We start from the raw sequence: 12,919 nt of genomic DNA on the forward strand, positions 1-12,919 counted from the left end.
CCCTGGGCCCTGGAACGAAAACACACCTCGGCCCTGGCCACACCCAACATAAAAGCGGACGGTTTTCCAACCAGGACAGAGGGTATTTCTGAAAAGTAGGCTCCTCAGAGGAAAATTCCATTTTGTAGTTGTTAAGCTGAGGAATAGGAGCTTTTTGCACAAACTTTGACATATGATTTCTGATGCAAGACAATCTCGGTAAGTTCTAACTCTGGAAAATTGTAGTAATAGTAGTAGTAGCAGCAGCAGCAGCTAACACGCGGTGCATATGCTGTAGCAGACACTATTCCAAGAACTGAGATACACAAATTAACAAATTCACTAAAATTGATAACTTCCAGTTATTTAATCTGAACAAAACTGCTCCCAGTCTCTACAATCCGGAGAACAGCCTCCCTCAGGCACTTGACACAATTCCGTCAAACGTTTTGGGCTTCACACTGTTCCCTGGATTGTGCTCTTCTCCCATTTCCACAAAAGCATATTAAAGGGGACAAGAAAGACACTATATATGTGATTTTAAATGACTTCTTAAAGAAGTTAATAAACAGTTGTATTTGTTCATTAAATCAGTACCAGGACTAATCAGTTTCCCTCCCAAATACCCCTGCCATCTTCTGAATGATGCTAGACTACTTTTCATCTCCATCCTCCCTTTTCCTAGGCCCTGCTACCTCACCTGCACCTGCCTATGTTTGTTTTTCTGGTAGTCTAACTCAGTGGGAGTCTCTGGCCCGGTACCACCTCCACCTCTCATTGATGATTTGCCAGGAGTATTTAGACACTGGCTGTAGGTAAAAGCAGGTTTCTTTAGAGATTATCATTCTTCAAAATTGCAATGACCTCTATCCACTGTCACATATGTGGTCTAATCTGGGAAGACTACATGCTGCTTTTCTTCTTGGAAAAATTCCCTAGGCCCCTTCCACCTCTAATATTCTTTGATTCTAACATCTCTGTGGGTTCTAACATGGCATAGATGAATACATCTGAGGTCCGAAGAAGAAAATCTAGGCTGAAGGCAGGAAGAGTTAACACTGCCGTAACACCCCTTTCCCCGCCTTCAGAGAGAAAAAGGAGGGGGTGGTTCCTGGCAACAGTAGTGCCAACTGAAGGATGGCATGCGAGATCCACAAATGGGGTGGCAGATTGCGCCGTTTGCAACAACAAACTTCCAGCAACTGCTATGCTCACTGTTTCTGTCCTCTTTCTCAGGGTTGGCTAAGGCATCTGTTGTTGTTTTTTTTTTCCTTTTCCTCTCCTCTCCTCTCCTCTCCTCTCCTCTCCTCTCCTCTCCTCTCCTCTCCTCTCCTCTCCTCTCCTCTCCTCTCCCCTCCCCTCCCCTCCCCTCCCCTCCCCTCCCCTCCCCTCCCCTCCCCTCCCCTCCCCTCCCCTCCCCTCCCCTCCCCTCTCCTCCCCTCCTCTCCTCTTCTCTTCTTTCTCCCCTTCCCCACCTTTCTCAAATATATTCTCCACGAATCGAGGGAGATGGAAAAGGCCAAAATAGAAGCAGTGTCATAGGAGGTTGGCAGAAGTGGTGTTTCCTTGTTCCCAAGCCAGCGTTTGTCTTGACTCATCTTGAGCAGGGCCCCTCAGCTCTCTGCACACTGCAGAGGACTCTGGGACGGTCCTCTGGACAGGTTACTTATGGCTCCATGGCCACAGTTCATCTCAAGTCTACACAATATCACTTAATAAACATCCTATAAAGATTTGAAAAACTGGAAAATGGCCAAAATAATTGATTTGTGGAGACAACGAATTCCACAGCAGAAAACTCTCATCAATATGCAATTCTCCTTTGAGGTATAGATTCTCTCTTTTATTCTTAGGCCATATCTGAGAACCACCTATAAATCAACACTCCACTTTTATAGCATTTTTATTAAATTTAACACAAAGTTGCATATTCCTACCACAGCTATGTAATTTTGAAACAGCAAAATGAATATATATATATTCATATATATATATACACATACATATATACGGCAATATATATATTGCAATATATATATAAACAGCAATATATAGATATATAAAATCTCTCCTGAATCATCTTCATCAGATTTTACATATATATATAATTATATATATATTCATCTAAAATCAGATTATATATATATATATATATATATATATATATATATAATTATATACATATAGAAGGCAGGCTAGTATAACCAGTTCATACTGACTTGCTAATTTTGCTTAAAATGGAACCAGCCTAGCAACAGCTACAGCCACCCAGAGCTCAGACAGGTATACCTACTATAAGAAGCCTGACCTCAACCATGTTTCCAGTTACAACCCGTGGGATGTTCTCTTTAGTTGCACATATGTTGTGCCCTAATGAGTAAGCACTTTACTCAACCGGAATGGGCTCCACACGATTATAAATAAAATTACTTTAACTGGAACCAAACAAGGCGCAGGGCCCTGCTGAGCCGCATAGTCTATGTCAAGTGTCAACAGCAGCGGTAGTGGTTGTTGAATGTTACTTTCCACCTGAGAGAGATTGGCCTAAAGTCAATGAAGGAAATTTCCCCCTACTCAGAGATGTGGAAACTGAGGCTTCAAGAGGCTCACTGAGCCCAGGGTCCAACATTGGTGAAGAAATGAGGTAGGACTTGGATGGATTCCCAAACCACCCTCAGCCCATCTTCTCATTCCCAATGACTCTCATCTTCACAAACTGCCAGATTCAGCCCTAGAACCATCTTTGATTCCTCCCTATCTCACTCCCTTCAGCAACCAGTCACCAAGTTCCCTCCTCTCTCTCATTTACAAATACCCCCAAGTCCCTCCTTCACATGCCCACTCTGGTTAACCCAACGTGAGACTCGTCAGAGACCCTTGACGGGCTCCTCCCTGTGTGTGCAATATTAACACCACTTCTTGAAGCACAGTTCTTATATCATCTCCTTGCTCAAAAACATCCACTGTCTACTAAATGTCAAAGCCAGTATCTAATGCACCATCTGGCCCCGTGCGACCACTTCTGTATTATCTCACGCTAATCCCCACCCACAGCCAGCCACAGTGAACACATTACTCCCCGACTCGCACACCCTTCCTACTGTACCTTAAAATAACCGAAGTTCATAATGTTGACCATGGGGAAGGTTAACCACCTCCAACTGTCACAGAAAGAATGAACTGTGTTCAGCAGACTGCTCTTAGCAGAGGTCTACGTCTAAGTAAAGGAAAACATTTTAGAAAGATTTTCAAGAATGAGTTGAAATGGAAGGGGCTGTAAATATGCTTAAAACTGGAACCTTCTCTTAACCAGAAAATGAATCGGCATGCCCTGTTTAAAACTTGGTTAGAAACTTCTCATGCAATCTGGATCGGAAAGCTGAATCAGGATTTGAAATTTGCAACATTTACCTAACTTCCCACCCTCAATCAAAAACCCCAACATGAATTGAGCTTACGGGTGGCTAGAAGACCAGATACATTTTACAATTCTGGAAGACAGACTGCACTACTGCAAAAATGTTAATCAACCCCAGCGTGCTGGAAGTGGCTCAAAAGTTTGCATGAGTGCTGAACTACACACAAGGGGGAGAATCTGTGACGTTCGAGACTCAAATCCCAGAATCTAGTAGAAAATCACTTAAAAACCAGAAGAGATGATACTTGATGCCTCCATCCATCCATTCCATTCCACCAGCAATCATTTACTGAGCATCCACTGTAAGCTTCAGAATGTGGGTATCACTCAAAGCACCAGGGCGGTGCTAGAATTTCACTGGGCTCCGTTCTTTTAAGTCAGCAGACATAAATCAGGCATTTGAGTTCCGTGCTGAGTGGGGGAAGAGTCAGTTCCACAAGGGCAAAGCAGCAGGAGCTGGAAAGAATGAACAAGCTGAGGGCTCATTGTGCTGCCCGCCTGCCCGGTCAGGGGTGCAGAGCAAGGCCAGGGCCAGAAAAAGGAGCAAGCTCGGCCAAATGCTTTCGGCACCCACTGGGAATGTGCCTGCAGAGGGGCTGGGAAGAGAGCCACAGGGCACAATCCTGCCAGGCAGGAGGCAGAGCGGGAGCCGGGAGCCAAGTCACCATATAAAGACGCCGGGGTAAGGGGCGGAGGGGCCTCCCTAACCAATCCTCACTGGCCCCAAAGAAGATAGAGGGGAGAGAGAGAGGTCATGTTATCTCTGGACTGTTGAACGGCTGTGGTTGTGTTGGAGACGAACAGCTAGAAAAATGGCAGATGTTTGTGTGCTTTCGGTCCACACTGTCCAGACATTCCAGGCCTCATTTTCAATACCACAATGCTTATGCACTGCAAGTGAGACAGTGTTCACATGGCTGGAGACAGCCGCTTACCCTCACAGGAATCTGAATGGATGAGAGAGGCATGACTTTCAAAGCAGCCAACACAAGCAAGGACATGTCTGGTGATTCCCAGACTTGTTTGCAAAGGCCCTGATGATGGTCCTGCATCTGCAAGTTCTGTTATAACCCGCATCCCCCACCCAAAAAAAATGGCCATTTCTAAGTGGAGAGGGATACACAGACAGTTGTTCGATGGACACAAGTGATGGGAACATAGATAAAGGTTATTCTTTTTGGACTGCGACCTTTGCAAAATATTGCCAGTCTTAAACGTCATAGTTGAGGCATTTTACCAGATCTCCTGCCCAGCAGATATTTACAGAAGAAATGGGGGAAATCCTTTCATGTTCTTCCAGAAAACAAACCGAAATGTATTTTGCTGAGATGCTAAATACAGCTACGCTGACGTCAGAGGCACCTCCTAAGGCAGGCTCCGCTGTGCAAGGTTGCTGGGGACCCTGGTCCTGCCTTCGTTACCAGGCCCATCTGTCTCCACATTTGGTTTGAACCAAATGTAGCTTACGATCCGTGCATATTTCTTAAATGAGATTTGTCACTTAATTGAATTTCAGTCAGCATTTCTGATAGACATTTTACCTAATGCTAAAGTTTAGCTTTCAAACTGCATGAAGCCCACTGAAATGTTATGTGTTGGTCTCACTTATTGTGTGTATGGGAACTGGAGTTATTGATTGTACCGTGGATCTTGGACAAATGAACATCACAGACATGAGACAAAGCCATTTGCCTTGTTCTCCCTGAAGACGTCCATTGTTAGAGCTGGGAGGAGTGGATTCCTTTTCTCTAAGACCGCTGATGAGCCAGAAAGCCCTGGCTTATCCCATGACCATCATATACAGACAGGCCCACGTCACTGCAGGGCTGTGTGCACAGAGGGGTAGTGCAAACCTGATCTTGTGTTTTATTTTAAATGAACTCATCTTCCTCAAATTTACCTGTTGCAAACGTACAGAGTTTAGATATGGGCAGGCCGTTCTGAGGGGCCCGCAGGAGAATGCCCTGTACTCACCTCTCCTGAGTGGCCCACTCTGACCTGTGCCGGAAGCCTCATCCGGCAGCTATCAGTGTTATCAGTGGGTTTGGTCCCAGGACGTGTTTGGACACAAGTCTGGCAGAGAAAATTCATGGACGAGTCTAGGGCACCATCCCATTTTCTCTTAAGAAAGCACACCTCAGCTGCTGGTGCAAAAGGTGTATGGTTGTCACCACTTACTGGGGAAGCTTACACCGACACCTGCCTCGCTCGCCAATTTGTTTCCTGCTTTGTGAGAGTCACTTTCAGCCACATGCCTGTAGAGAAAGACTGACCCTGTGTGGCTGATTTGATTAATCATTTTAAAATCTCTTGAGGTTTTGTAGAAAAACACCTGCTCTCAACACTGGAGAGAAATGTTTTCAGGAACCACCTTAACAATTTATACCACAGGTTCCCCAACCTGCTGTTCGTTTGAATCACTTGAGGAGCTTCTTAAAAATAAGTTCTTGGGCCCCATCCCAGACCTGAATCAGAATCTCCCAGGGTGGGGCCTGAGAACCTATATTTTTAAAGCTCCCCAGGTGATTCTGATGATAGGCCAAGTTTAGGAGCCACTGATTTAAATCAAGGAAGAATTAGAAATCTCACCGCCGTAATCCCTACTGTTTTTATAGAATCGCTTTTTAAGAATAATCTGAATCTATGTTCCTTGTAAATCTCACAATATAGATGTGTGGAAAATAAAAGTGAAAACCTCATCCCTAACCTCTTATTATCAACTGACTTGATAGAATCAGATTTTAAAAGACTCGTTCTTATATGCTGAAGTCAGAATTTACCTCAACAATAGATGAAGATGCATAATGTCAAAAAATGGGAAAAAATTTTTACTTTTGTCATTTTTCTCGTATAATTTCTTTTATTTTCTCCTTTAACGGAAAACAACAGAAGATGGGGGAGGAAATGTTCTACTTCTCCCTTTGGTGCTTACCTGGTTACACGCAAGATTTCCCCCTTGGTGGGCTATAGAAGCAGCTGGCCACAGTTTCCTGCACAGTGCCTCAGCCGGCTGATAAGATCACTGAAAGAGGTATGTGCAGGTGATATTTCATTTATTACTAGAGAGGATTTTCTTTTACTTTTTTAAAAAAGATTTTTGTTTCTATGTTCTTTGAAAATACAGTTAGTCACAAACATGATTTAATTGAAAAACGAGTCTCATAAAAATGAAATCTCTGCAGATTCCAAATGTAATCCTCAGACTTTTAAGACAGGCAAGGTGTCTAATCTCTCAGAACAAAGATAAGGTAATATCCCATTCGACTCCTTCGGACTGTTTAATCACTTGGTGGTAGCTGTGAACATAAAGAGACTAACAAAGCCTCCAAAGTCTATGTCTACAACCCAAATTACTCTTGCAGAAATGTTTCCTGGAGTTGAAACAAATATAGTCATCGGAAGTGATCATCCTATTTAAAAAGTTTCTGGAGAGCTGATGTATGTTTCAAAGGTCAGTTCAAAGCCTCAAACGTCCAAGTAAATCCCAGGTGTACCAAAGTGCTTAGCCACAGCAGATTCATACACTCACATCAGAACACGGTGTGGAATTTCTGGAAATTACTTTTATTTCTAGGAAAGGAGGAGAAACAAATCATATTCAACTGGCTACCTGGGCCAAGGGGAACATAAGCCTAAGATGCCACGATGGACTGACATAATTTAAAATCCATCACTTCTGTTTGGCTGTTGTGTATGGCAGCCCACCAATGTGAAGAGTGTGAAGGTGAAATGCTTATTATTTCCTCCTCCAAATGAGGAAGAAAGTAAATATTTCTGGAAGAAGTGCTAGAATACTAGAAACAATATTTTATAACTCTTTACAGATTCCAAAGCATTTCTCATACTCAAAATTCATTCTTTCAGTGCTTAGCATGAGTCTACTGTGTGAAGCATCAGCTCAGGTTTATCCACACAGGGCCTGTATCATTTAGGAACTCTCAGGGGTGGGGGAGGCAGCTGCACAAATGATAGCCATTCGGAGAATCACAAAAGAAATATTTACAAAGACCTATGGGAGCTTTCGGTTAATGATTTTAGGAAGTAGTTGGGACGGGTAACTACTTCCTGGTAGTCTGGAGAGTTTCCCTGCTCTTCTAAAATAATTTGGTTTTGAGGAAAATATAAATTATATATTTATTTCTCTTACCAGAAAAAAAGTCAAAGATGGTTCAAAATGGTAACATTCTATTCTTTAGTACAAGTAAAAGACAGTATAGAGTCCAAGTATAATTTTAATAAAGTTAACAACATGATCCTCATACAAATATAAAATTAACACGTTTAAAAAATCATTTATCTCATTAATGAGGGAGCCAATACAATGGTAAAGTTGGTTCCAAGAAAATCAAAGAACTGGGTGTTTACAAGTTTTAAAAAGAATGTTGGAATAAGATTACTAGGTTAGATACACACCTGGCTAATGGCCTACAAGGTAATAAAACCATAACTTTTGAGGTTATCTTATCTACCAGAGAGAAATCTACAAATTAATGTATAACTTTACAGTCTGGGTTCTAATGGAATAGTCAATAGCAAGTTTGAACACAGATACGTTCTCCTGGAGAATTAAGCCCTGCATATTAAACAGTGCCTTAGCATGACTTTGTTAGGACATGCAGCCTCCCACCCCACACCCTATTTCTAACTTTTAGATAATTTTTCTTAATAATATGTACTGAAGTATATAAGATCAGAGACACAGTGTTTGGGTTCTTAGCTCTGGGTGTACTAGCTGGGTGTACTAGCTACCTTTAAGTCTTTAAATGAAGTACTAATGAGGAAGGAATTGACCGGTCTTGGAAAGCTTCACAGAGAAGGAGATGTGAGAGCTACATCTTGAAATATAGATTGTCTTCTGAAGATGACAATGGCAAGAGAAATTTCACCAGAGTCCCTTAGGCCCTTCTCACTAAGGGCCTACTCATATTCCATTTTACTTTAGACTTTTTTAGGTGTTACTTTTAACAAGTTTGATTATGAGGTTCCCCTGCTAATTGCAAGCAAATACATAATTGCAAAAAGCAGGCAACCATTACCAAAAGCAGAGGTAACAACCATTAGAAAGGGAAGCGAGAAATCTACAAAAAGAAGACACAGACATTTAAAGAACCTCACCAACAACTCACACTCCCAGTGTGGACAAACAGCCTTTAGAGCAATAATTAATGTTCATAATACTGACCTCTGGCATCAAGAAGAGGTTAAATTATTTTTAATATCTTCTAAGAAGACAAGAAAATATGTAATATATTTGAATATGACTTTCACCACAACAATTAAAATAAGTTTGGTGATTAAGGGGATAAATTATGCATTTCCTTAATGGTTCTGAATAAACAATATGTTACTGTACATGGTTTGCAAGGTGCTCTTTATCCTATTTTGGACCAAAATAAATTTAATAGGAACATAAAGTTATATAAATTAATAGAGAAAAACATGGTCTTTTAAACAACAATTTTGCTTTGCAGATAACTATTGGTTTACAGTGAAAAGTAGTTTCATGAGAAGTATGGTAAAATTCGATGCCAATAAATTTTTAAGACATTTAGTCCCTGGAACCAGAAAAAGCACACCCTTAACAATACTAACACCTCAAGTGTCTCTTGTTGGCAAGCCACTAGAAGTTTTGTCTGTTTGTTAAACATGGCCATCATCTAATCTACAATCAGAGAAACAAAACAGTATCTACTAGCAACTGCCATAAAACAATAGGGTTATTTCTCAGTACTCAACTGATGGATTTTCTTCCTTTTAAAAAAATTACAGGTTATGACAACTTGAAATCAAACTATTAAAAAAGAAGTATTTTCTTTTGTCCATATTTGAAAACTCTAGTGCAAGGCAAAGAGGTCTTCTCCGGTGCAGTCATCTAAGTCATCCATGACCAAAATATCAAAGCAGAAAAGAATAATGATGGCAAAATAAAATTACAATGAAAATCTATAAAATTAAAATACAAAATAAAATCCACAACTAAATCTTTTTTGAAGTATCACATCTGAAATAATTCTTTTAATGTTATCATAAAAACTATCTTTTATACCATTTTAATTTTTTCCTTAAAAAAGAAAATCAGGAAGAGTGCCTCATTTTTTTAATGGGGTTAATTCACTTGTCCAAAAATTATAGTTGTGATAGTATATTGTACCAAAATTTAAATTAATAAATGCTTAATGGACACTTAAATTAACAGCAGATTGTGAATCCTTTAAGGTAGATTAAGCAAATTCATTCTTTGACCTAGCAAATTCTTGTACCTTAAAATCATGCAAAGTATGCAACGAGAAAAATACAAAATGCATAGGGAAAAGCATTTGCAATCCAAATACTCAGAATCAGAAATTTAAGTGTATGTTTATAAATGTTTTTAACAATTAAATAAAAATAAACCTTTAAGCAAGGTTTTATCATCTTTAAGATACAGTAATGGTATAATAAGAGCATAGAATTTTCTCTGTCATCTCTATAACCAAAAAGAGATCAGTAACCTTTTAATAAATATGAGGTGTAATCAAACAATATGGTGAATGTTTAAATTTTAAAAATGTATTATAGTAAAAGACACATTGCCATTAATAACCCTCAAAATACTCCCCCTCACTTCGAACATACTTATCCCATTGTTCTTGCCACTTTCTGAAGCAGTTCTGGAAGTCCTCTTTCATGAGTGCCTTTTGTTGCGCTGTTATGGCTGCCTGGATGTCCTGAATCATTGACTTTGGGGAAGAGTCAGAAGTCGCACGGTGCCAGATCTGGTGAATAAGGTGGAGGAGGACACACTGTAATGTTTTTATTTGACAGAAATTGCCATATACCAGAAGCGATGTGTGACACGGAGTGCTGTCATGATGGAGGATGATTTACGGCATAGTTGAAAACACACCTTCTCTCAACCGTAGCTCACACCCGACTGACTGCACCAAACAAGTTGAAATTTGTCATACACTGTTATAAGGTTCAATGTGCCACTTCCTGTATTAAATATCCCTGCCTTTCATTAGATGGCACTCCGCAGCAGCATTCACCATATTTTTGGATCACAACAGAAAGACTCTGTGTCAAATATCTTTCCTGGTATGGCAATTTCTGTCAAATAAAAACATTACGGTGTGTCCTCATCCACCTTATTCACCAGATCTGGCACCTTGCGACTTCTGGCTCTTCCCCAAAGTCAAAATGACCATGAAAGGTAAATGTTTTGAATCGATTCGGGACATCAAGGCAGCCACAACAGCACAAGTAAAGACACTCATGAAAAAGGACTTCCAGAACTGCTTTAGAAAGTGGCAAGAACAATGGGATAAGTGTGTTCAAAGCGAGTGGGAGTGTTTTGAGGGGGATTAATGGCAATGTGTCTTTTACTGTAATAATTTTTTTTATTTAAACATTCACTGTATATTTTGATTATACCTCGTAGTTAATAATAGTGTAAAATCTGACAAACTTAGTCATTCTCAGCAGAAGTACTTGGCTGGGTAAAAAATAAATTTAATACTACTTGTGGCAAATAGGGATTATGTTTTGAAGTGGTTTGATATAGGTAATATAATAATAACAAACACAAATATTCTTAGTATACACATAAATTGTTTAATTGTAAACTGATGAAATTTACTATATGATTTTGAAAATTTACCACATTTGAAATGTATAATATTGTCTTTGTGTATAAAATGTCTCCCCTAAAGAGTTGATGTCACTTTAATCATTTGTAAAGGTGAATAAAAGTAGAGTGCATTTAATGATTATTCAAAAATTTATATTAATAATAAAAATTTATATTTGTAGTAAATAATATAGTTTTATCAAAAGGAAATCATTTGTGAGTTCTTCCTTTTTTAAAACAACTATACACATTTTTGCTCAATCCATTAAAACCAAATTATTTCCTTTAAACACTTACCTAGAAATTTCACCTTCTAAACAAGGTCGAAGAATTTCAGTGCTAGAAGAATCTTTAGAGTATACCAGTGTTGGAGTATCCCAAATTTTGGTTGGCATCAGAAGTCACTGTGGTTTTTGTTGAAATGCAGACGGACAATCCCTTCCCCACCCACCTGACTCAGTCGGGTTGGGGTGGGGTCTGGAAATAACCAGTATGCCCCCCCACCCCAAGATGACTCTCATGTAGGGGTCTATAGATCATTAGGAAGAACAACACTGTGGTAACCCACCCACCCCCTCTCTAAAGCAGGAATCATGCTATCACATCAACATCCTATTGAGGTCTTTTCTGCCTCAAACCATTCCCTCCCCAACTCTTGCAGGTAATTCTCTGCCTCTTGGGGCAGCCCGTTACACATCTAATGGAAGATTCTAATGGAAACCTTTACATTTAAAACATAAATCATCCCACATGGGCTTACATGAATATACCGATGCAAAGACACATGAAAATTTTAATTCATGAACAACTGACCTGCTTCTTCTGGTATTTGTTTATCAGATTCAAAAATAAGGCATAACATCTGGAATAGCTGGCCAAGGCAACACAGCAGTCATGGTAAGAAGTAAGTTTGCTGCAGAAATGCCAAAGGAGAAAATAAAAATAAACTTTTTTTTAAAAAATGAAATTTAAGTACACATAGTGTTACTTTAAATGCAGACCTTTAAAACATTGCCCAATGCATAAAAAGGAATCTAAAAATACTCCACACACCAGTCCAGAGAAGGTTCATGGAGGCTTGCTGTCTGCTCTAGGCTCTGGGGTCATGGAGCAGGGAAATAAAAAAAAGTTCTTTGAAAAATAGAAATCTGAAGCCTCTGACACATATATGGTGTAAATTTACAGAACGCATGTGGTTCAGAAAATGGAAGCCAAGACATTTACACAAAATCTGGTTGAATACCAACCAGTAAATCCTCTAGGACCCCATCAGTAGCAAATTAAATATACTAGGCTGGTAGTGATATATGAATATCAGGAAAAATAGATTTTAAGGCGAAAAGCCTTGAAAATAGCTTCAAAATTTCTTTAAAAAGGAAGCATGCACACAAACAAATAAAACCCACAAGGCAATATTAACAAACTTACATCAAATTGGTAGATGTTCATAAATCTCTCATTAATTGATAGATTAATAGGTAAAACATGATTAATATTTTAAAAAGTTGACCATGTAACAGGCCATTAACAAATCTCAGTAAATTTTCAAAGAATATCTCACAGATCACATTCTCTGGTCAACGTATAATTAAATTAGAAATCAACTTTTAAACTAATTAACAAACATACTTTTGGAAATTTAAAAACATAACTTGTGGGTCAAAGAAACATAAAAAAAATACTTAAATATACTACAAATACTAAAAAACACTACAAATCAAAATTTGTGGGGTGTAGCTAAAGCAGTATTTAGAAGACAGTTATAGCCTTAAGAAGACTGAAAAGAAAGTAATTGAGTTTCTAACTAAAACAGTTAGAAGAAAAATATAATATGCCCAAGGATAGTAGATGAAAGGGATTAATAAGGGTAAGAACGGAGGGAACAAAATAGATCCATACAAAATTGATCCATA

The 12,919-nt window shown here is 39.3% G+C and overlaps 1 protein-coding gene across 5 annotated transcripts in view; it reads right to left on the reverse strand.

Moving 5' to 3' along the window:
* Positions 1 to 12,919, reverse strand: part of ARMC2 (armadillo repeat containing 2) — a 106,028-nt gene that overhangs the window by 15,915 nt on the left and 77,194 nt on the right. For all 5 annotated transcript variants that reach the window (XR_012496711.2, XM_019735069.3, XM_074333376.2 and 2 more), the window contains exon 12: positions 11,820 to 11,919. Coding sequence is in view for 4 of the 5 variants with exons in the window: in XM_019735069.3 (XP_019590628.3) it covers positions 11,820 to 11,919 (100 nt within the window). In the remaining variant the exon portion in view is untranslated. The remainder of the gene's footprint in view (positions 1 to 11,819; positions 11,920 to 12,919) is intronic.

Source organism: Rhinolophus sinicus, chromosome 2, assembly GCF_057876585.1.
Source record: "Rhinolophus sinicus isolate RSI-liver-muscle chromosome 2, RSI-T2T, whole genome shotgun sequence".
Taxonomy (NCBI): Eukaryota; Metazoa; Chordata; class Mammalia; order Chiroptera; family Rhinolophidae; genus Rhinolophus; species Rhinolophus sinicus.